General features: G+C 40.3%; 1 protein-coding gene across 2 annotated transcripts; it reads right to left on the reverse strand.

Annotated features, from left to right (window-relative positions):
- Window positions 1–555: 555 nt before the first annotated feature.
- smad5 (SMAD family member 5) lies at window positions 556–24,923 on the reverse strand. Of its 2 annotated transcripts, none has more exons than XM_067385505.1 (7): window positions 24,801–24,923; window positions 14,383–15,138; window positions 12,226–12,483; window positions 9,924–10,034; window positions 7,442–7,663; window positions 3,516–3,772; window positions 556–1,304 (listed from the first exon to the last, which is right to left on the reverse strand). In XM_067385505.1, exons 2-7 carry the CDS (start codon window positions 14,783–14,785, stop codon window positions 1,161–1,163), a joined length of 1,395 nt encoding a protein of 464 aa, XP_067241606.1. In that variant the 5' UTR covers window positions 14,786–15,138; window positions 24,801–24,923; the 3' UTR covers window positions 556–1,160. The 2 variants fall into 2 exon arrangements, with proteins under 2 accessions (XP_067241606.1, XP_067241615.1); XM_067385514.1 differs by lacking the exon at window positions 24,801–24,923 and adding an exon at window positions 24,642–24,746.
- Window positions 24,924–25,782: the final 859 nt, after the last annotated feature.

Consider the following 25,782-nt stretch of genomic DNA (forward strand, 5'->3'; position numbering starts at 1 on the left):
GCCGCAGCCATGGAACGGCAGCAAAGTTCCTTGATTATTACGCCAGAATGAGAGTATAGTTCCTAGCCATATCAGCCTAGAAAATCACAACGTTTTATTTTCCCTCGGTCTTAGTACACGATTTAACTACAGAAGAGTCAAGTTTTAAATAGGAAAAATATCAAAACTCTTTGGTCATTTTTGAGCGAGATGCTAACGGTCTAATCAGATTCAATGAACTATGCTAAGCTATGCTAAAAGTGGTACCGCCAGAACCGGAGATCGGCTGAATGGATTCGAAAATGGTAAAACTCAACTGTTTAACTCTAGGGGAGTTGGATAATTAGCCTATTTTCAAAAAAAGTGGAGTGTTCCTTTAAGTGAAAGGTTAAATTTTTGCTAATTTTATGAATTAAAGATCAAAAGGATAAACAATGCAGATTTATTTTTACAGTCATCTTTGATCATATTTATCAAGGATGGCAATAATTCTGACCACAACTGTATGCACTTACAGCTTTCTATTGTCATAACATAAAATATTGAAAAACACGTCAAATTACCAAGATTTTGTCAGATAAAAGAACTTTATTTAAAAGCAGTAACTTTGATTTGCTTTAAGGCAACAGATGCTATAAAAAGAAAAACATTTGTAATGAGCTTTGAGTCTAACAGTAGACATATAGAGGGAAAAATGCCTTGCGAATAACAGGGATTAGACATAGCAATTAAAAAGATTCTCATAGAACTACGAAATTGCCATTTTCAACTGGTGTAAAGTGAAGTAGAGATACATGAAGCATGTCAATTTCATCTACTAGATTACCTACAGTTAGAGAAAATCAGTCATACAAGCATCATTTTAAAACAATTGTATGCAAAAAAAACAAACAGACAGACAAACATGAAGGCAATTGCTAAAGCAGTAGTTAGTCCATTTTGTGTCACTGCCTAGAATTTTCCTCTGCCAGATGTGCTTGTAGCCCCAGTTCATTCTTCTCGTTCTGACCGCTGCAGGATTCGGTAACCCTTCTGCAGGTAGTGTAAACAGTTCAGCCCTTAAGACCTCCTTTTCTTTCAAAACTGAAGAAAAAACAAAAAACAAAACAAAAAGAAAACAAAAAACAAAAAGGTCAAAAAAAAAAAAAAAAAAGATCCTCCCAGCCCAGAGGGGCCCATCATTATGAGACAGAAGAGATGGGGTTCAGAGGAGAACCCATTTGTGTAAGGACTTTATCCAGCCACTGGAGGGGGCCGTGGAGATGCACTTCTATCCAGCAAGGGGTGCTCGTCACATCTTGTCTGTGATACTCGGCTCCCCAGCCCTGAAAATAATAATATTAAAAACAAGTTAGATATCAAAGAAAAGTAAAAAAAAGTAGGGCTGTCCATTTAATGTGTTATTTACATTAAATATTTACGGTGAAAAATAATGTGTTCAAATTATTAACGCATATAATGCACTTGCCCCTCCCCAGACCTATAGGTCATCTGATATTTCATACAGTTGATGATGAATATGATGCAGGGCAACATACTCACTGTGTGATGGAGCCTATAGAATGCAGTTAGAATGTCCCTAAAATTGAAGAGATGGGGCAAAAATATGCCCGTTTGAGTTGTCTCATATTTATATTATACGAGTGCAATATCACGAGTGCAAATGTGATACTGATTTTATACAACAGTTCAATAAATAAGTTAAAGGGTTAGTTCACCCAAAAATTAAAATTCTGTCATTAATTATTCACCCTCATGTCGTTCCACACCCGTAAGACCTTTATTCATCTTCAGAACACAAATAAAGATATTTTTGATAAAATCCAATGGCTCAGTGAGGCCTCCATTGCCAGCAAGATCATTTCCTTTTTTAATGCCCAGAAAGCTACTAAAGACGTATTTAAAACAGTTCATGTGACTACAGTGGTTCAACCTTAATGTTATGAAGTGATGAGAATACTTTTTTCCCCCCCAAAAAAACCCAAAACGACTTTATTCAACAATATCTAGTGATGGACAGTTTCAAAACTACTTCGAGCCACTGATTCAAAACAAAAGATTCGGAGCGTAAATCAAGTCAAGTGATTTCAGCAGTCTGACACGCAATCTGAATCACTGATTCGAAACAAAAGATTCAAAGCAGTTTTGAAATCGCCCATCACTAGATATTGTTGAATAAAGTTGTTATTTATTTTTTTGGTGCACAAAAAGTATTCTCGTTGCTTCATAACATTAAGGTTGAACCCCTGTAGTCACAACATCTGTTTTAAATATGTCTTTAGTAGCTTTCTGGGCATTGAAAGTGTTAATTATCTTGCTGGCAATAGAAGCCTCACTGAGCAATCGGATATTATCAAAAATATCTTAATTTATGTTCTGAAGATTAACGAAGGTCTTACGGGTTTGGAACGACATGAGGGTGAGTAATTAATGACAGAAATTTTCATTTTTGGGTGAACTAACCCTTTAATATTGTTATTTTAGACACAATATTGTCTGTTTTGCTCAATTTTGCCAACGAAAATATAACACAAAGCAGAACTGTTTGTCTTCGAGCAACACACAGCGGCATTTCGTTTTTGAATACGCGTTTTGAACAAATGTTCCTAGAGCCCCCACAACACTCACCCCCTACACACTTAAATAGGGCACTATTAGAGGGAATGGACACTTTAAGTGGTGCATTCTTCATTCAATCCCACTATGCATTGCAATAACGAGTGTACAACTGATGTACGCTCAATGGCCAGAGAATATGTGAGTCACGTGCAGAATGAATTCCCGCTTCTCGCCAGATGGCGGCTTCCAGTTTGTCCATGCTTACAGTGTAATATAATACAGATATAAATTCATTTTTAATTGATTATTAAATTGTTTATCTAAGGTTTATACATAATTTCCATGACAGAATTCAAGATAAATCCTTTCATCTTACTACTGGAGCTGCCAGTTTGCTAAGTTTCAAATGATTATTAAACAGCAAGCATGAACTATGCAAAAGCGGTGCACTCAAGTGTCCAAATTCACTCACTCGTTTTCAGTCACTCCAAGTGAACTGTATTAGTGAACTACTGTAGAGAACAGTGAATGAGGGTATAGGGGGTGATTTCAGATTCAGCCTGCATGTTTTCCATCCCTGCGTCTCAATCTGCTCCCTAGTTCGTGAATCAGTATATCATGTAAATGAATGTGGCCGACTCCCTGATCAGTGCCCTGACTACTGAATTAGGGAGCTGATTGAGACACACACCATGTCTCCTTGATCAAACACACTTGATCAAGCCACTGATTTAGAGTATAATGTTTGATTAAATAATTTCATATTTCCATAGTAATAATTAAAAGCAAAATTTCTCACCAAAAATTGGTGTGATTAATTAATCGCCACATTGTGTAATTTAGATTAAAAATTTTAATCGCTTCACAGCCCTACTAAAAAGTTAAACAAGGATGGAGCCACTACTATGTTCCTACTTCCTATACTTTCAAAGGTGAATGACCATCTGAATACTAATCATCTGTGGTAATGCTCATACCTTTACAAAGCTCATGCGGATGGTGCACATCTTGGTGAGCTCGTAGACGGCCTCAAAACCATGGTTGACAGACTGAGCAAGCAGCTGAGCAAATTCTTGGTTGTTGAAGATCTTGAGGCTGCAGCCACTGGGGATTTTGCAGACAGTTGTGGGGTGGAAGCCATGATGGTAGTTGCAGTTTCGACTCTGAACGAAAATGCTGGTGTCGCTCAGACACTCTGCATACACCTCTCCTCCAACATAATACAGGTGGACACCTGAGGGGACAAATATAGGAGAGATGTAGTACTTCTGAAATATTCTATTATAAAGTAAAACTCAAATTTTGGTTCAATAAACAGCTGCACATTTCTTCAAGATCCTGTAGGTTTTACTGTGATTCTCTATGGGGTTATATCACAATACAGTCCAACAATAATTCACCCTTGTAATCGAACACATTCGCTTTGAGAACATTCATTTAACTTGTTAGGTGTGGAGATGAGGAATTGTTATTGTAATATTAACACATAATTGTTGTCTTTGTTATTCGACCAGGTCACCCATTATGAATCATCTGAACACTTTTAAAGGGCCATTCAGCATGATAACTATGATCACTCTAATTCTATAGAATAGGGACAGATATAAAGATAACACAGGAAACATAACTTTTTTTTCTAGCTTAAGCATTTAAAGCAGCAGACAACATAACTGCAGTATCAGTTATCTCCGGTTATCATGTGTTGGTGTTGACGCCAATCAAAGTCCCTTTCAAGGAAAGTCTGTTCACTCGGTGGCCATTTTTGCAACGCCTCCAGCCAGCTATTTCAGGCATCCAAGACAAGTCCTATCTATTTGAATGGAGAAATCCTGAAATCTCAGAAACTGCTTGGCGAACTCGCAATTAAATTACATATTTCAAGTCAGCAACAAAATCTGACATGAATTGTCCCATAAATGTTGTTTCTTAAGCTTTTTTAATGCGATTTGAGCACATTTTTCAGGCTAGCGAAACAATGCGCATGTGCAGTCCTAAGATTTCTCAGATTTCTATGGGCACCGGAGCTTCTAACGGCAGCTGCAGTGATGCGATGACATTATCAATCAGGGATTGGCTCTTTTACAGAGAAGGCAGAAAGTACTCCACCATAGGAGTGAACAGTCTTTCTATATCTATAGTCTTTGTGCTAATGTAGTTATTGCTGTAGTTATCTTTACACACAACCACTTAAACCTAAAAAAATCATTCATAAAGTTCGAAAAAGTTGAAGCGAATTACTAATCTCACGTCATAAAAGCATTCTGAGCCGAGGTGCAAGTAAATTTAACTACTTGCATGACTCAGCTGAACTCACGAGCGCTGTCCAGCAGTCTTCTTCGTGAGTGTTTGAGAGTGTATGGTTAATAACGTGCCTAGAGCGCCATCTACTGTTAAAACTAAGCTCAGAATCGTTTCGAGGGGGGAAATATCAGGATAGATCCAGATTATTTTTGTTTTGTTTTTGCGCACAAAACATTCTAGTCGCTTCATAACATTAAGGTTGAACCACTGTAGTCACATGGACTATTTTAACAGTTTTAACTTTACTACCTTTCTGGGGAGCCGTGGCCTAATGAGGGGGCAGCCGTGGCCTAATGAGGGGGCAGCCGTGGCCTAATGAGGGGGCAGCCGTGGCCTAATGAGGGGCAGCCGTGGCCTAATGAGGGGGCAGTCGTGGCCTAATGAGGGGCAGTCGTGGCCTAATGAGGGGGCAGCCGTGGCCTAATGAGTAATGAGGGGGCAGCCGTGGCCTAATGAGCGGGCAGCCGTGTAATAATGAGGGGGCAGCCGTGGCCTAATGAGGGGGCAGCCGTGGCCTAATGAGGGGCAGTCGTGGCCTAATGCGGGGGCAGCCGTGGCCTAATGAGTAATGAGGGGGCAGCCGTGGCCTAATGAGGGGGCAGCCGTGGCCTAATGAGGGGGCAGCCGTGGCCTAATGAGGGGGCAGCCGTGGCCTAATGAGGGGGCAGCCGTGGCCTAATGAGTGGGCAGCCGTGGCCTAATGAGGCGGCAGCCGTGGCCTAATGAGGCGGCAGCCGTGGCCTAATGAGGGGGCAGCCGTGGCCTAATGAGGGGGCAGCCGTGGCCTAATGAGGGGGCAGCCGTGGCCTAATGAGGGGGCAGTCGTGGCCTAATGAGGGGCAGTCGTGGCCTAATGAGGGGGCAGCCGTGGCCTAATGAGGGGGCAGCCGTGGCCTAATGAGGGGGCAGCCGTGGCCTAATGAGGGGGCAGCCGTGGCCTAATGAGGGGGCAGCCGTGGCCTAATGAGGGGGCAGTCGTGGCCTAATGAGGGGGCAGTCGTGGCCTAATGAGGGGCAGTCGTGGCCTAATGAGGGGGCAGCCGTGGCCTAATGAGTAATGAGGGGGCAGCCGTGGCCTAATGAGGGGGCAGCCGTGACCTAATGAGGGGGCAGCCGTGGCCTAATGAGGGGGCAGCCGTGGCCTAATGAGGGGGCAGCCGTGGCCTAATGAGGGGGCAGCCGTGGCCTAATGAGGGGGCAGTCGTGGCCTAATGAGGGGGCAGTCGTGGCCTAATGAGGGGGCAGACGTGGCCTAATGAGGGGCAGTCGTGGCCTAATGAGGGGGCAGCCGTGGCCTAATGAGGGGGCAGCCGTGGCCTAATGAGGGGCAGCCGTGGCCTAATGAGGGGGCAGTCGTGGCCTAATGAGGGGCAGTCGTGGCCTAATGAGGGGGCAGCCGTGGCCTAATGAGTAATGAGGGGGCAGCCGTGGCCTAATGAGGGGGCAGCCGTGGCCTAATGAGGGGGCAGCCGTGGCCTAATGAGGGGCAGTCGTGGCCTAATGAGGGGGCAGCCGTGGCCTAATGAGTAATGAGGGGGCAGCCGTGGCCTAATGAGGGGGCAGCCGTGACCTAATGAGGGGGCAGCCGTGGCCTAATGAGGGGGCAGCCGTGGCCTAATGAGGGGGCAGCCGTGGCCTAATGAGGGGGCAGCCGTGGCCTAATGAGGGGGCAGCCGTGGCCTAATGAGGGGGCAGCCGTGACCTAATGAGGGGGCAGCCGTGACCTAATGAGGGGGCAGCCGTGACCTAATGAGGGGGCAGCCGTGGCCTAATGAGGGGGCAGCCGTGGCCTAATGAGGGGGCAGCCGTGACCTAATGAGGGGGCAGCCGTGACCTAATGAGGGGGCAGCCGTGACCTAATGAGGGGGCAGCCGTGACCTAATGAGGGGCAGTCGTGGCCTAATGAGGGGCAGCCGTGGCCTAATGAGGGGGCAGTCGTGGATAGAGAGTCAGACTTGTAACCCAAAGATCATGGGTTCGAGTCTCAGGTCTGGCAGAGATTGTCGGTGAGGGGAGTGAATGTCCAGTGCTCTCCCCAGCCTCAATACCACGACTGAGGTGAGACCCTTGAGCAAGGCACCGTACCCCCAACTGATCCCTGGGCTCCGCAGCAATGGCTGCCCACTGCTCCGGGTGTGTGTTCACGGTGTGTATGTTCACTGCTGTATGTGTGCACTTGGATGGGTTAAATGCAGAGCACAAATTCCGAGAATGGGTCACCATACTTGGCCACATGTCACTTCATTATAATTGCATCAGAAAGCGCTCAGATTTCATCAAAAAGATCTTAATTTGTGTTCTGAAGATGAATAAAGGTCTTGTGGAACGACATGAGGGTAAGACAGACAAAATTTCACTTTTGGGTGAACTAACCCTTTAAGTATCCTTTTAGTTGACAAGGCAACTAGTTTTTCAAATAATACTTTATTTTATTTCAGCTTTATTTCAATCAACAGAAATGTTTTTAATATTTTAGTTAACGATAACACAGCTTTGCTGAAGGTGAAAGTCACCTCCCACACTGGGTTTCATAACCCGTACTGGGTTTTCAGGACTGAGTTGCAGTGCACAAGATCTTTGTGCATAATAACTGCATGCATACCTTTGCCAATGTGGCGGCGGGTGTTTTCAATAGTGGAGTTGCGATTGACGTTAGAGAGCAGGCCCAGGCAGAAGCGGTTCTTGTTGTTGGATGGGTCAGTGAATCCATCAACCAGCACACTGGTGGAGGAAGCGTGGTAAGCCTCTCCCACACGATTATTCAGCTCATAGTACACAATAGAGCACCAGTGACTGGGCTCCTCATACTCCACTGGCTGCACATCTGAAAGAGGAAAATAAAACAAGACCTTGAGCTTAAGCCATCTATTGTTTCAACTCACTCCGATACTTCACCACATCAGCTAGATAAACATACTGGAGAGATTAAAGGGGAATACCGTGCCAAAGGGATTTAATGATTACAACAAGTAAACTGTTTTAGAAATTCAGGTTGCCGAAGTCATGATGACATTGTTTTTATCTACAGAGGTTGTTAGTGTATCTTGCCATTTTTGTGTAACATGCAAAGAGCTTTCTCAATTTTGTGACCTACAATCGTACTGTCTGGCTTTACACAATTGCCCTGCACTGGTTTTATTTTGGTCTGCCACAAAACAAAGTTGTGTTTCCAAAGTACCAGGTTGCTACAATGAGTGCTTCTGAGAAAAAAAGTAGTCATTTGATTTGCTAAACGCCCCCAGATGTTATGTACAAAGAGTGAACTGTTGTCGGTCATTTTACAAGTCATTTCTAGGGCTGGGTTTAAATCATTTCTCATTTTGATGAACCAATATAAATTCTTAAAAAGGTACACCATGTAACTTTTTTTGTTCAAAATGTACAAAATTTATATAATGAGCGAGTACATCATGAACCCCTCTTTAAAACCTACATATAAACAGAGAGAAGTAGCTCCGGCTACAATGTTCTTCCACAAGATGCATGAAGTTCTGTTTACTAACTGCTAGTGTGCCAAAAGTTAAAAGTGTACCTTTAAAGTATATTACGTAATCATAATATTTCTACTCAACCTGTTAGTGATGTCTTAATGTATGTTTGAATGAATGTGTTATGAAAACAAGTTATGACAGCCATCATTTAAAGTACCGCTATTTTGCTTTTCAGATATTACCTTTCATGTAGTGACTTACACACTTGTTTGTGAATGTAAAAGGTCTGCAGAGTTTCAAAGATCAAATATCACAATAAATGAAGTTATTGTCTCTTAAAAGAATGAATTGATTCTGAACTGCTGTAATGAGTCGTCAGTTATTCCAGTCTTACTTCCAGCATGAACCTACACAGGTTTGTAACAAATTTACATAATGCTAGCCTATGGTCTTCACTGGCTGCCCAAGAACAATGTATACTTTGACCCACCCTCAATAACTGTAGTTGTAGCTGAGACCAGGCCTGCGTCTCAATGTGCATTCTATCCTTCCTAAATAGTATGTGGCATTAGTAATATTCAATACTATTTAGGGCGGATAGTATGCACATTGGGATGCAGGCCAGGTAGAGTTTGGTTCCTGTTGGAAACATGTCAAGAAGATGCCGCTTAAAGCGCTGCAAAAGCAAATCCACACTGGATGAGGATTCGAGCTCGAACTGATACGATAACTGACGCCATCGTTACGGTTCGTATCAGCGTGTGTCAAGTGCTGCGGAGACTCTGGAGCTGAAATTCAGATTTGATAATGGGTGTTTTGTTTCAGACACGTGCTGTAAACGCTAGACCAATCACAACAGACTGGGCATTCTGACCAATCAGAGCAGAGCAGGCTCTCAGAAAGGAGGGGTTTAGAGGGACTGAATCCTTTATTGAACCATTTCAGACACTGTGAGAAAAGAGGTGATGCTGCAATGTATATTATGAGAAAATTAAAGAGGTTTTTTTGACCTTGGATGCATGTAAACCTATTAATAAATAAAAAAAATAAATAAATAAATAAAAAAAACACATTCAAAATAGCATAATAGAGCCACTTTAAATGTTTATATTTCAGAAACGATTCGGATTAGAGATAAAGTCATTAAAAAGTTACTATAAAAACTCCTTTATGTACACTTTAAATGTTTGTCTACAAATCTGCAATTGAATTTAATTGTTTGGACTATCAGCAGGTGTCTATCAGCGAATCCCTGATATATTCACTGAAAGATGCCTGCTTTCAAATGCTCCCGTGTGTATTTATGTAAGCGTTCGGTGAAGAGCGTCAAAGATGTCTATTTACAACATGTTTTTGAAGCGTTGATCATTGTAGCCAATCACAGACATATCTGTTATGCACATGAACACAATGGCCAATCAGGTGTTTAAGAACCCGCTTAACTAAACCGGCTTGGTACCGAAGTCAGTACTTTTGACAACCCTACTTTAGTCAAAAGCCTGCTTCTGCAAGACCTTTGGCAATATCGGGCAGTATTTCCTCTACAAAACAACCATGATAAATACTTCTGAAATGAACACATGATGATACTCAGATTTGTTCTCTGATATCACACCTGAACCACTTTTGATTAGGATGTCAATAGTTTCTTACCCCCTCTGGGCATGTTCTGAGGAACCATGCTGCTGCCAGTCTCCATGGACTGAGACCCGTCCTGTCCCATCTGTTCATCTGGAGGCATGTAGGCTGGAGGAGGGGTATCAGCTGGTAAAGAGACAACAGAGAGAGAGAGTGGTCAGAAGATGAAGACTGCTGCAAACAAATGGGCTTCCACTGCAATCCCCTAGAGCCTCAATTCTGATTATTCTTTACAGGAAGCTGCTTCGCATCTTATGGAAGCCTTTTAGTGTCAGATTTCGCAAAACCCTTACATCAAACACCCACCACTGTTCAAATCATACAGATATTCTAGATGTGGAAACCATCACAGAAACCAACAGCCATTTAAAAGAGGACCTTTTTGTTGACCGCATCATCTGGGAAAGTGTGAATACTGAATGTCAGCAAACTGCATTTGAATAAAATCGCTTCCAGAAACTGTTTATAGCTAATAAAAGAAAGCTGTTTTTAATAATAAAAAAAACACCTCTGGCTTTAAAGAAATCCTTGGAAGACGTTATCTAATGCAAGAAGAATTTTAAAACAGTCTGATAAGTTAATGTTATTTTACTTTCCAGACAAATTCAATGAAGGCAAAGGAAAAGAGCGCTGTCATGTTGTGTTTCTGGTGGATCAGCCATATCAGATGAGTTGTTTTTTTTAGATGAACAAGAAAAACAACATTATGCTGTTCTTCCTTTGAATTTTTGCTGTAAAAAAATCTGATCAATCTTTTATGCTCACCAAGGCTAATAATTTAAAATACTATTACATTTAAATTGTTATTAAATTGCTTATTAGCTTACATATTGGCTGTTTATTAGCACTTATAAAGCACATTAATGCCTTATTATTCTGCAAAACCATATTCCACATGCCTTAATCCTATACAATACCTAAACTTACTATTAATAAGCAGTACTTTAAGAATTTGAGGCAGAAGTCGTAGTTAATAAAAGTTTCACATACCAATGTCTTACCAAATCTTGTAACAAATGTCTTTACTGTCACTCATCAATTTAAAAGGATTAGATCAAGTCAACTCCATGTCATCCAAGATGTTTATGTCCTTCTTCAGTCAAAAAGAAATTATCGTTTTTGAAGGAAAACATTTCAGTATTTTTCTCCATATAGTGGACTTCAACAGCTACCAACGTGTTGAAGGTCTAAATGTCAGTTTCAGTGCTACTTCAAAGAGCTCTACATGATCCCAGATGAGGAATAAGGGTCTTTTCTAGCAAAACGATTGTTCATTTTCTGAAAAAAGAAATTATATACTTATATACCACAAAAGTTCTGCCTACGTCACACATGACCTTTCCAACGTGATTACATAATGTGTGGCGCATCGCAGAGCTAGTGCAAGACGAGCATTTGTGGTTAACAAGTATATACATTTATTTTATTTTTTTAGAAAATGAGTGATTGTTTCCTTAGAGAACACCATTATTCCTCGTCTGGGATCATGTAGAGCCCTTTGAAGCTGCACTGAAACTGACATTTGGACCTTTAACCCATTGGTAGCTGTTGAAGTCCACCATATGGAGAAAAATCCTGAAATGTTTTCATCAAAAACCTTTATTTCTTTTAGACTGAAGAAAGAAAGACATAAACATCCTGGGTGACATGGAGGTGAGTAAATTATCAGGAAATTTTAATTCTGAAGTGAACTTATCATCCTTGCTGAATGAAAGTATTAACTTATTTCAAAAAACAATCTTACTGATGCCAAACTTTTGCACAATAATGTTGAAATGTTGATGCTGCTGGAACTGCACTAGTGATTAGCCCACTAAAGACTGCTGTTGACACAAAAAGGAGCTTATATCGTATAACAGTTATACTCACGACATACATGCCATATTCAAAGAGCACTTCCATTGTTTAATCACTGAGGCAGATCAGATGCTGCAATGAATCGAGTAATTTCTATGAATAAAACCAGCTTTAGTTCTAACCCACAGCGCTATAAAACATTGTTGTCCTTCTGCCTGAGTGCACCCAGCTTACGGATGCAGGCATCAGCAAATCACTCTGATGCAGAATAGAGGAAGTGCGGGCCAGTGCCAAGTGGTGGGCACCCACCAGCAGGACTGAAGTCCCTGGGCTTTGGTGTGCTGCTTAGCTGGCATTTCCATTGTTTACTGACAGCAATCGACACTGCACAACTCACTGTCATATCACAGGTTTATCATTGTGTCTCATCCATTCAGCAAAGAAAATAAAAAACATCCGTTTGCCACTGGCAAACATAACCCAAAAGGGCTATTAATATCATGACTGGTGTTCTGTGTACCTGGGAGCTGGAAGGGGCTGGATGGCCCAGAGCTTGCAGGAGAGTTGGGGTAGGTGCCACTGCTGGCAGGAGACGGAGGGTAGGGCGAGTTTGGAGAGATGGGGAAGGAGCTCCCTCCACTGTGTTGCTGGAAAGACTCTGGGAAGGTGGCGTTGAGAGGCATGTGAGGCTCATTGTGACTCAGGTTGCGGAACTGCACCAGAAGACTGTGCTGAGGGTTGAACTCGCTGTGTCGTGGCACCAAAACCGGAGGAAGCACTGAGAAAAGATAACATTTTAAACATCCGAACAGATCATTCTGACATTCTATTTTAAATATTTATGGCGAAAAAAAGAATCCAGCATCCTTGACATCTGTGTGCTGATTGGCTGGCTCGGGCTCCAAGGTAATAGCTAAGGCACAACAGATCAGTTTTCCAGCTTCAACAGAAATGTGTTTTCTCTCCTGAGTGACATGTGATATCTGCCCTTGAAAAGCTCAATACTGTGCACATCTCAATCTAAGCAGAGGGCAATAGAGGTTACAGAGATCAGAGGGCCTCTGGAGGCAAAGGATATCTGATAGTCAACACGGTCTATACCACTGGATATGCAGAGGAAATAACAGGCCACATTCTCACAGGAGACACATATGTTTACCAATCTCTGTTATTTTGTCTGTTTTTAGCTTGCTTGCTGTCAATGGTAGCGTCTTAGAAATCAGCTGATAAGGATTTAATGATGTGTGGTTGGTCTAGAGTTGTCAAAAGTACCGGTACTTTGGTACCAAGTCGGTACTGAAACTTTAAAAACTTGAAGATACCAGCATTCCCACCTAGCATTTTGAGGGCTGTTGAGCGGATTCTGACTAACTTAAACACCTCTGATTGGTCATTGTGTTCACATGCTCAACAGATATGACTGATTGGCTACAATGATCAACGCTTCCGAAACATGTTTTAAATAGACATCTTTGACGCTCTCGCACCGAGCACAGATACATACGGGAGAATTTGAAAGCAGGCGTCTATCAGCGGATATATTAGGGAGCTGCTGATAGATGCCAGCTTTCATGTGTTGATCATTGTAGCCAATCGCAGACATATCTGTTAAGCATGTGAACACAATGGCCAATCAGCAGTGTTTAAGAATCCGCTCAACAGTGCTCAAAATGCTAGGGGGAAATGCTGGTATTGTCACATTCACTGAAGTCAGTACTTTTGACAAACCTAGACTTGTCAAATGAGTTTTAACACTGTTCATCAAAACATTAAATGAAGGTGAAACAAAATACACTACTATTCTAAAGTTTGGGGTCAGTTTTTTTTTTTTTTTTTTGAAGGGGGGATGCAGATGCATTCAATTGCTATGACAATAAAGATTTCCATTTCAAATAAATGCTGTTCTTTGACTTTTACCAAAGAATACTGAAAGAAAATGTAAAAGTGTTTCCACATAAATATTAAGCAGCACAACTGTTTTCAGCTAGGGCAGGGCGATATATCACGCATGCGATTGTCACGCGCATTTCGTCAGTAAAGCCGGTTCCCTGATTACCGCTAAATCGCCATCACCTGCTTTCAAATGGAGCGGCATTTAATAAACAGAGCCGTAGTTCACTGACAAACCACGTAATATCGCGTTCATTATCAAAGGCGATTCATCTGCGATATGAACGCGATATTGCGTGGCTTATCAGTGAACTACGGCTCTGTTTATTAAATGCCGCCCCATTTGAAAGCAGGTGATGGCGATTTAGCGGTAATCAGGGAACCGGCTTTACTGACGAAATGCACGTGACAATCGCATGCGATATATTGTGCAGCCCTATTTTCAACACTGATAATAAATGTTTCTTGAGCATCAAATCAGCAAATTAAGCTTTCTGAAGGATTATGTGAAGCTAAAGGCTGGAGAAATAATGCCAAAAATTCAGCTTTGCATCACAGGAATAATAAATTAGAATTTAAAAAAAGTTACTTAAAATATGGACATAGTAGGAATATTATAAAATATTATAACAATTTAAACCAAATAAATGCAGCCTTGCTGAGAATATGAGACTTCTTTCAAAAACACTTTTAAAAATCTTACTGACCACAAACTTTTGAACTGTAGTCTACTTGTATCACTCTTCCATAAAATTGTCAATTATATTCTTAATATGACAAGACTTACCTGGACTTTCAACTCTTTTGTAGTGATATGGGTTGATACACACTTCTTTCTGTTTGGAACCAAATGGATACTCGCACACCTCGAGGGGTTTGAGCTCGTGATGGGACTGCAGATCAGGCCAGCGCCACACGCGGCAGTAGATGACATGAGGGAGGCCTTTCCTGTGGGACACCTGTAGCCGCCCATCCAGCGACCGGGGGATGGTCACACATTTGCTGGGCTGCCCGGGACTGCTGAGGGCCTTCTCCAAGTCCTCCATGGCACCCTTTTTCTTCTTCAGTTTCTTCACCAGGGCGTCCACAGCCTTTTCTGCCCATTTTTCCTCCTCGTCACCCTGCTTCCAGCCCAGCAACCGCTTCACCGCCGGGCTGGTGAAGGAGAACAGACTGGACATGGAGGTCATAGTGCTGGGCTGCACCAGGAAGTGGGATCTGAAGCACTCTCGACCAGCAGTGTGCCAGGAAGATGATTATGTGCGTGTTTGTGTATGTGGGGGGGGTGGGGAGTGTACAAGCTTAGCCTTGCAAGACCAAGGACAGGAAGTTAAAGCAGGACGCAGCTGCTGGTGCTCAGGGCTCAGGAAGGCCTGCAGTGAAGCAGGGGGTGGAACTGGGTCACAACCACTCAGAAAATTAGTGTAAAGGGCAACTGCGGAATTAAGGCTGAAAACACTGATGAGACACCTATTAGATATTAGAGACTAATCCATGCCAGATATTGGTTGTGGCCAGAGGTTGACACTTCAAGAAGGGGCACCTGCAACAAAAAGAGAAACTGAAATTAGTTTGGAAATGAAATGTGTAGGCGATTTATAATGATGACAAATATCTGACAGGAGAGACTTGATTTGATCTTCTGTACTCTAAATTCTATAATCTAATAAAAAGTGTTTCAACAACAAAATACTAAAATCTAATAATTATGCATATAGCTTTCGTAAACTTATATTATCTAATTTAAAATTAGGAGGCAGCTAAAAAGGTTAAAAACAACATGGGGGGTTGGGGGGGGAAGCAAATGGTGACTACAGCAAACTTAAATTATTTACAATAAGCTTTAAAATAACCTAAACCAACTGAAAATCAAGATATTTCTTATTTTAATGCACACCATCATCCAAATCTGTATCTAGGAAAACCTGGATATTTAAGGTAGCCTCATTTCAAGTAGTTTCTAGTACTGTCACAATACTGGAATTTTGTATGTATTTGACTGTTTAAGGGCAATAAGCCACAAAAAAGAAGTCAATTTTGTACTTGTGAGCTGTTTGAGAGGAGGCTTTATGAGAGTGCGCTCATATAGATCAGTGGTGTGCATGCTTTTGGTGTGAGCGCAAAACCTGCGGGAATGACTACAATTATGTGCAATATAAGCACTATTCAACCGGAGCGAATGTGACGAGTGAATGAGAGGAGGAGGGTGGGTGTCAATTCGCCCTCGGAGAGAAGAGAGAATGCATGGCTAGCTTTGTTGTATCGATATTGCAGAAAAGGAGTATTGGAACCGTTTCAGATATTTCAGTTTCGATACAAATCGAAATATTGTTATTTTTGAAAACACTAGTTTGTAGACTTGAAAAATTAAGGTAAATTCATTCTTTTTGTTATCCAGTAAACCACAAACGACTGGAAAAGTCATGTAAATTCAGACTGGGAATACTAAAACATTCAGCTCATAGCAGTACATAGCCTTTTATGGAGGACGAAAAATAACCCTCCAGCTATTCATCTCTTCACAGTTGTGAAAAACTGGTTCAGATTGTATCTAATATTTGGACAATACAATTAGACTACTTATGAGTTTTGGAACAACTGACCATTTAAAACCACTACATTAGTGCCTGCATCTTAAAAAAATAAATAAAAACACAGTGTCTAAAGGAAGTGCACAAAAATAAAAAAAAAAGCTACCACCTATTTAGTTTTAAAAACAACACACGTACGCGCACACATCTGGGGTCTTGCAGATAACTGTTAGGATGTACCCATCTCCCATGTGTTATGGTGAACTACAACAGACTCATTGTGTTGAATCTGTAAGCAACAGCCTCCCGCTGCCCCACCCAGGGAGCTCCCATGGTGAGAGCGAGCTGGAGCACAGCACAGCTGTTGAAAAAGTTGCAAATGTAACCAGGACAGAGAGGATATAAGACCTCTGAGAGGCACTTCCTGTAGCCACATCCCTTCCCCTTGACCTCTTCAGCTGCCAAACATCAGCCCATTGGCTCTCCGGGACAAGATGTTACTATTCAAATCACTCCCCACTTCCAGACCACTACGGTGTTTGTCCTGTTAAAACCACACCATGAAAGGTGCAGTTAAGATGGGCGAGCAACAGTTGAACAACTCCAAAGGTTATCTCTTCCCACTTCACCATCGCTGACAACAGAGCTGACCCTATATTGTTCAAGCCGTTTGTGTACAGGCAATATATATACAACGGAAGCAGGAGCAATCAAACAATCCCTGACATTAATAGCACAAGCTTTAATTGACATGTCATTGTCTTCCACCAGGAGTACAAATCTAATTTTGCAGTTCAACAGATAAATGTAAAAAGTAATGTTAGGGGTTCAATTAGGGTGATTAAATTCGAGTACTCTATTAAAAAAAAAATTCCTCAATTGCAATTTGCTTGTGATGATTAAAGAGATAGTTCACCTAAAAATGTAAATTATTATCTTGGGTGTATATGACTTTTTGATGATCTTTTTTCAGACTAACACAATCGGAGTCATTATAAAATATCCCGCCTCTTCCAAGCTTTATAATGGGAGTGAATGGCAAAAAAATGCATCCATCCATCATAAACGTAATCCACATGGCTCCAGGGGGTTAATAAAGACCTTCTGAAGCAAAGTGATGCATTTTTGTAAGAAAAATATCCATATTTAAATCTTTATAAACTATAATAACTATCCTCCGGCAAAGTTGAGTTACGGCGGAAAAGTAACCTCTGACCAGACGCATGACACATTGGCAAACGCCAAAGCGCAGAGGATAGAGCAAAACAAAACACCAGTCACAAATTAGAAGTCTAAAATGAGAATTTTTAAAGAGAAATATCAGAGGATTTCAATATAAGAGAAGAAGAGCTTGAGTTTGAACCGCGAGACGCTTCTAAGCTTATGCTACTCCTACATCGCGTCAGGGTAGAGCTGGGCGATATATCGAATGCTTTTGTCACGCGCATTTCATCAGTAAAGCCGGTTCCCTGATTACCGCTAAATCGCCATCACCTGCTTTCAAATGGAGCGGCATTTAATAGACAGAGCCGTAGATCACTGAAAAACCACGCAATATCGCATTGATTATCGAAGGCGATACATCTGCGATATGAACGCGATATTGCGTGGCTTATCAGTGAACTACGGCTCTGTCTATTAAATGCCGCTCCATTTGAAAGCAGGTGATGGTGATTTAGCGGTAATCAGGGAACCGGCTTTACTGACGAAATGCGCGTGACAAAAGCATTCGACATATCACCCAGCCCTACGTCAGGGGTTACTTTTTTGGTGCAAGTTGAATTGTGTAGGCCGTCTGCCTGAAGCTAGTTATTTTAGTTTAGAAGGTTTTAAATATGGATATTTTTCTTACAAAACCCTTCGCTTTGCTTCACTAGCATTATAAAGCTTGGAGGAGCAAGAATATTTTTTAATATAACCCTGATTATGTTCGTCTAAAAGAAGATAGTCATATACAAATAGGATAGCTTGAGGGTGAGTAAATCATGGGATAACTAATTTTTGGGTGAATTATCCCCTTAACCAGCAAAATACGGGAGGTAATGGACGAGAATCCATGAATCACACTGGAAACGTTTTTCGGGATTCTTTGAATAGAAAAGTATCTATTTGAAATGGCAATCTTTTGTAATATTATAAAAGTCATCACTGTCTCTTTTGATCAATTTACAATGTGTCCTTGCTGGAAAAATGTATTAATTTATTTTTTTTTAAAATGGACCCCAAATTTTAGCTCTGTCGACAGCTTCTGCTGGATAAACTGAACAGAAGAAAAATTGATTAGTCATTCAAATCACAGTAATAGTAAGGTAGTTACTAGCAAGTATATGGGGGATATGTACTTCAAGGGTTTAAAATAATAATAAAAAAAAAAAAAAAAAAAAACATTCAAATGTATGTATTAATTCTTCTTTAAAATGTGTGTTATATGAACTATAACGTTTGCAGTGTTTGCATACAAGAAACAGTATGTATCAAATGTTGACTGGTTAAGTCACCTGTCACATGACATGAGCAAAAAAAACCTACTCATTGAGGAAAAAGTACCTGCATTTCACTGGGAGCAGGTGTCAAATTCATACCTGTCACTGATGTAATTTCTGTTTTTGGATTTTTGGGATGTAAAAATTCCTCTTGGATCATTGCACATAATATTTGCTGTGAAACCGACAAGCTATTTTCATACTAGACTGATAAGCATGTATAATTTGTCGCTATACCTTCAAAACAGCATGTACATCAACATTTAACCATGGAGCTGCCCATGTACATGTAGTATGTTTTAAAAAACAGAGGGACAAGTATTTCTTTTGTGGTAATGAACATTATGCCACATATTAGGGGTGGGTATCGGAGGGTACCTCACGATACGATACGATCACGATAACGATAATATCGGGAGTCAGCGATTCTGCGATAACCGATATATCGCTAGACAATCCTATAATGATACATCGCGATATTGGTCTTAATATGAAAACAAAATGCATGTGAAAAGGTTGAGTGCAGGTTAATGGATCAATCTGATCTTATATGTACATTTAATAGAGTTCACGTCACCGAAAGCAAGAAATATGAGGTGCATTTTATTGACCATCAGTTAATTTCAAAATCAAAGACTGCAATAGGAGAGAGCGGCAACAGCACTGGTATAAGGTCTCATTACTTTTAATGAAGATAATTGTGTGTTATGCGTCTACGACTTACTTTCACTTTCATATGCGGCAGTTTGCGCGTCAGCTTGCTGAAGAGATCTGCGGCGATGTGTGATGCAGTAGCGTTGTCATATCTGACTCTCACATGTTTCAGTTTTAGTATTTTTGGGAGAAGTAAAATTTACATATGTAGTTTCAACAACCAGATGCATTTAGACTGAGCATAGACAGTTTTGACTGGAACGCGTCCCAGACCATCTCCTGAAATGGTTTGAGCGATCGGATTTAAATCCGTCTCAAATGCGTTTTTAGGCATTTAGACCTGGTCTTTTCACGATCAGATAGCTATCCGATCAGAGAAAATGCATGAAGTCACCAGGTGCAAACAGACCCTTTGACGTTCAAGCGCTTAGATATACACGGCGTTCGAAAGCAGGCGTTTATCAGAGGATCCCTAATATATGCTTTCAAATGCTCCCGTGTAAGCGCTCGGTGAAGAACGTCAAAGATGTCTACGACTGTCACATCAATGGTATAAAAGTGCGTCAAGACGTTGAACTTAAACGTGGCTGGGGCATCTATTTTACTCACACTGCTGTCCGCCATCCTGTTAATAACCTCTTTTTCTTAGGCTAGTTAACTTAAGTTCACGTTTCCCTCATTCATGTGTGTCGAGCGCCGACTTGAAGTAGGACGTTATGAGCAAAGAAATCTATATATAGCGCTTTATTTTATATCGATATTTGGCGCAGCAATACGATTCTCGTATCACACAGAGAAGGATGACGATATATCGCCATATCGATATTTTGTCCCACCCCTACCACATATGCTGCCAAATTGTGCCAACAGAGCTTAATTGTATTATTTTAAACTGCTCTGATGAATTGCAAACTTTGTGAACGGTAAAAATAAATCTAAAGACTGAATTCCTAAAATCTGTTTGCGATTATGTTCAATGAGACGGCGGCACACACCAAAACGTCTTGCTTATCAGCAGAAACAAGCAATCAGCTTGTAACCAGCACACTCTGCCTCTCTTTATTGCTGAGGGACTGATGATAACAAAGCTTTAACAATAGGAAGTAGAGGACTCAGATCAGCAATATAGAAGCTCAATACACAAACACACACTTCCCCGTTCCCCATCTCCATCCTGCCTTCACACTCAGCTGCTCCACTTGCAAAATAAGAAGCACAGAAAGCATTACCAATATTGATTTTTCTAGCAGTCACAAAAGCCTCCCACTTAAAGCTTTTACTCTTTCGGTGCTCTTATTTCAATGCGAGGAAGCCATTTTGCTTTAAAAAGCAAAGAAGAAATGTTTGGCGTGAGTCTATTAAGGCCATAAAATGAAAATTGACAGTCATCTGCTTCATCCCAAATAATGAGAAAGAATAATGCTGACCACAACCGCAACATGATTATCAGAAGATGTGCATCTTAATGCTGCTTTATAATTATGATATACATTCAAGGGCAGTGCCATTTGCAAAATTACACATGAAATCAGCCTTCTAAATCATAATGGAGTCACTGGAGACACTAATAGAGCTCCAGACCAAGGAAGAGGTGCTTTTATTCTCTACTGGATCAATTGATTTATTACAAGGACTGTCGTGCAGTCGCAATGCCTCTAGTGGGCTTCAACCCATGCATTATCCTTAAAATCAAATTACGTATACAATTAGGTATAATAGCCAGATTGAAAGAGCCATCTAACATTTCAGTGACATTTAAGAGCACGGCAGATGCAAGACAGAAGCACAGCCTTACGATTTTATCAGTTCGACTATGATCAGACAAGTAAGGCTCTTACAAATCCAGAACAAGATCATTTCTCTTTTGGTAAATAAGGTCACACCCATCCAGATGCAGTCGTTACGAGGGGGGCTGTTTAATTGCTTGACACCATCCAGTCTGTCCATCCCTGGAGCCTTACATCATCGACACAAATAGGGATAGACCCTCTTTATGCTGCACATAAACAATAACCACGCTATTGTTCTCACTGTCTCAAATACTACAAAGAACGCAGAGAAAAAGATATACATCTTCAATGCATTACATTCATTTTGATCGATATTATTCAGGATCAAGTCACAGCTCAAGATCGACAACAGATGCGCGCGCTCACATGAACATCTATGTGACAGATGTTACACGTTGGCAGATATTCAGAGGCTCGATGGAAACAAATTCGGAGCAAAAAAATAGCTGCTAAGAACAGATTTCAACCAATGCAGAAGCAAAATACGACTTGCTGCCATATATTTCAATCAAATATTACAATGACAGCTCCACTTATGAAAAAAGTGATATGAAAAAAAGATCTTTTAACATTCACAAAAAGATGCATATCTGCGTTTCATCTGATGAGCACGTGAACACAATGACCAATCAGAGGTGTTTAAGAATCTGCTCAAAGACTTCAGTACCGACTTGGTATCGCGGTCGGTACTTTTGACAACACTACTGGCTACAATGTTTGTATATCAACCTTTTTTTTTTTGATTACAATCATAGATCCACTATTAAACTATTAAACAACAGTTTTTCCCGATCATATTAACCAAATGCTTGATCATGTGGCATACTCAACAGGTCTCATTCACTAACCGTATGTACGGATTTGTGCACGAAATCAGCGTACCAACATTTTTATGAACAAAACATGATTAAAGGGTTAGTTCACCCATAAATGAAAATAATGTAATTTATTACTTACCCTCATGCCATTCCACACCCGTAAGACCTTCGTTCATCTTCGGAACACAAATTAAGATATTTTTGTTGAAATCCGATGGCTCAGTGAGGCCTGCATAGCCAGCAATGACATTTCCTCTCTCAAGATCCATTAATGTACTAAAAACATATTTAAATTAGTTCATGTGAGTACAGTGGTTCAATATTAATATTATAAAGCGATGAGAATATTTTTGGTTCGCCAAAAAAACAAAATAATGACTTATTTAGTGATGGCCAATTTTAAAACACTGCTTCAGGAAGCTTCGGAGCGTTATGAATCAGCGTGTCGAATCATGATTCGGATCGCGTGTCAAACTGCTGAAATCACATGACTTTGGTGCTCCGAACCGCTGATTCATAACGCTCCGAATCTTCATGAAGCAGTGTTTTGAAATTGGCCGTCACTATATACAAGTTGTTATTTTGTTGTTTTTTTTGCCGCACCAAAAATATTCTCATCGCTTCATAATATTAATATTGAACCACTGTACTCACATGAACTGTTTTAAATGTGTTTTTAGTACCTTTATGGATCTTGAGAGAGGAAATGTCATTGTTGGCTATGCAGGCCTCACAAAGCCATCGGATTTCATCAAAAATATCTTAATTTGCGTTCCAAAGATGAATGAAGGTCTTACAGGTGTGGAACGACATGAGAGTAATAAATGACATTGTTTTTATTTTTGGGTGAACTAACCCTTTAATCAATAACTTTTGTTACAAATTTACGAAAAAATGCAGAAACAACTGAAACCACATGTAAAAATCACACTCGTGTGTTGAGATAAAATGTTGTATATACATATTTAATATTTTCAAATGATCAGAGGTCTGAAATCTGGGTCTGTATTGAAAGTGTTTATTGCATTTAAACTTGTTTGGAGGATGGCACACTTGGCATTGCTCGAGGATCTTGCTGCACGTGCTCTCAGGTGAGAGTGTCTTGTTTAATGAGAGTGACGAAAGGAAAAGGTGTACGGAAAGCCCAAAAATGGACATGGTTTGGGCGTGTTTTATGCAAATTTCTAACCTCGTGCACGCGGTCGCTCGTTTAGAATACTCCAAAATCATTATCGCAAGAACAAATCCATGTGCGTACGCACGTGTTTGTGAATTTTCTGTGAGAAGTTCTCCAGTGCGTGTAAATACCCACACAATTATTAGAGAATGAGACCCATCGTTCGTAAGGTTTAATTTCATTCACTGGCTATTTATTACGTATATTTTTAATCTTGTTTATAATACTTACCAACCAAGGCTGTTTAATTTCTATCCTGCCTAAAAGAAATGACAAGTGTATGTGCTGGACATCAAAGTAAGCAGAGTTGGAATGCATCTGGTATTGCTGAAAAGACCTATATGTTATTTATAACACCATGCAAAAAAACTGAGCAATAATACTTACAAATCATTATCTTCTCATGCAATGCATGAAAGCCAGAAACATGGTGATGCTGCTCTCTGAATGCACTCCATCTCTGTTAACATGTTACAAGCTGACCGCATCTAAACCTCCCCCTCTGTCAAGGTCAAAAACAAACTGATGGCTTTTAAATGCATTTCTACGACACTGATACTTTGAAAAATGTCATTTAAAGTGCAGCATCTGCCTTTGTGCATGCACTTTATCTACAAGGTTCAGCAACACTCCAGCAAATAAACAAGTCCCAGACTACACAGACAACATTTAAACCCCAAAACAAACAACAATCACCTATCTCTTCACAACTGCTTCAATGATGAACTTTGAGAAGGACACCATGGATATTCCCAAAGACTGCACACATGGATGAATGAAAAAAGCTCATCACACCAGCTCAAATGCTCGATGTTAACGATCAAAGAGATGGTAAAACGTAAAGTTCACCCCTCAGATGGTCGACTTGGTCGCTAAACGATAAACAAAGATCTGTGAATGTGCTTTCAATGGGTTAAAATAAGATAAGTGTACCTAAAAACCGAGGTAGTTGCACATCTAGACAGCATTTTGGCGCATCACAGGCACGTTAAGAAAGTTTGAGCCTAGTTTTTTTGAGACTATAAAGCCCCAAGATGCTGTCTGAGTGGGCAGCACACTAGTTTTTGAGACACAGCCAGTAAGACACGCCACGACACGCACATCTCTCCTCACAAGAATGCGAACAGACACTTTCTTCTACTACACACCAATTATTATTAAAATACACTGTTGTTTATTTGATCCTCGTAAGATTTTGTATGTAAAAATATGCGGTTAAGTATTAAACAGTATTTAGTGGCTCAATAAACGAGTGAAGCTAAGCTACATTTAGCCGCAACTTTGTGGGATTGAGTTCAAAACATGGACATTCAATTTAAATTCAAACCGCTTTTATTTATGATAACATTATCAGTTTAAAAAAACTTTTTAAAATCACAACTATATATATTTTTGTAACGTTTGTTTTTCTCTATTGTGTAAAAACTTACTGTTAGCCGAGCTGCTACATAGCCAGTTAGCGATTTACATCTGCGGTTTAATTAAACCCAAATAACAGTAAACGTTACAAATTCAAAATCACTGTATGTTGTAAATATTTTAAATATTATTTTTATAAAATGTAAATATACTTCGTTCACGTGTTTTCCTCACCTCATTCGCACAAAAAATGGAAAAAAAACAGCAAGGAAACTTTTTCAATCACTTCTCAACACCCCCTGCGGAAAAGCCACCATCCCTACTGGAATAAAGTTGATAAGTGACCGCTGAACCGTCGTTATCGGCTAGATGTATTAACAATAGTTTGCATACCTTTCATGAAATGGTGTAGCGTCTGTCGACCTTTGCTCTGTTTTACAGACACCGACATGAAGGAGTTTTTTTCCTTCTTTCCTGCCTCTCTTTCCCTCGTCTCTCACCCGTCCTGGCGTCAAACAGACTGGAGGCGAAGCACATTAGAGCATATCCATCCGCCCATTTGACAACCTACCACTCTTCTTCCTCTGTTAGCCTGCAGATGCACTTGAGATGATCAAAAGATGTCTGTGATAAATGGAGTATAGTGTTGTATGTGGCTTGTATGATGGTTGGCTGTAAGATGGACAACATCAGAAGGCATTTACTGAGAGGAAATGCCTGTTGTAATTACATTAGAACAGAAGGCACTATTTGATGGTATGGTGAAAGTAACCATAAGTGATAAAATTAACTCTATAAATTATTCTATTGCCTAGTATGTACATTTATTAGTGTTTTAGTGTTCATTCGTCCTAACTTGCTGTAACATGTGTATATATATATATACACTACAGGACTGGGTAGGTTACTTTTAAAATGTATTTCACTACAGATTACAAAATACATGCTTTAAAAAAGTAATTTGTAACGTATTTCGTTAGATTATCCAAGTTCTGTAATACCTAATAAGTATGTAACACACACAAAAAAGGTAAGACTTTTTCCTCAGAATTGCATGATATGAAGTTGCAATTGCGAGTTATAAAGTCGTCATTCTGAGATATAAACTCGCAATTTCCCAGAAAAAAAGTCAGAATTGCAAGAAAAGAAGTCAGAATTGTGAGATTTCTTGCAATTGCGAGAAAAAAAGTCAGAATTGCAAGTTTTTAATCATGCAATTCTGACTTTATAACTTCACTGTAAAGGATAATTTACTCACCCCCATGTCATCCAATATGTTCATGTCTTTCTTTCTTCAGATGAAAAGAAATTAAGGTTTTTGATGAAAACCTTCCAGGATTATTCCTTATAGTGGACTTCAGTGGATTCCAGACGG

This window comes from Chanodichthys erythropterus, chromosome 1, assembly GCF_024489055.1.
Source record: "Chanodichthys erythropterus isolate Z2021 chromosome 1, ASM2448905v1, whole genome shotgun sequence".
Classification (NCBI taxonomy): Eukaryota; Metazoa; Chordata; class Actinopteri; order Cypriniformes; family Xenocyprididae; genus Chanodichthys; species Chanodichthys erythropterus.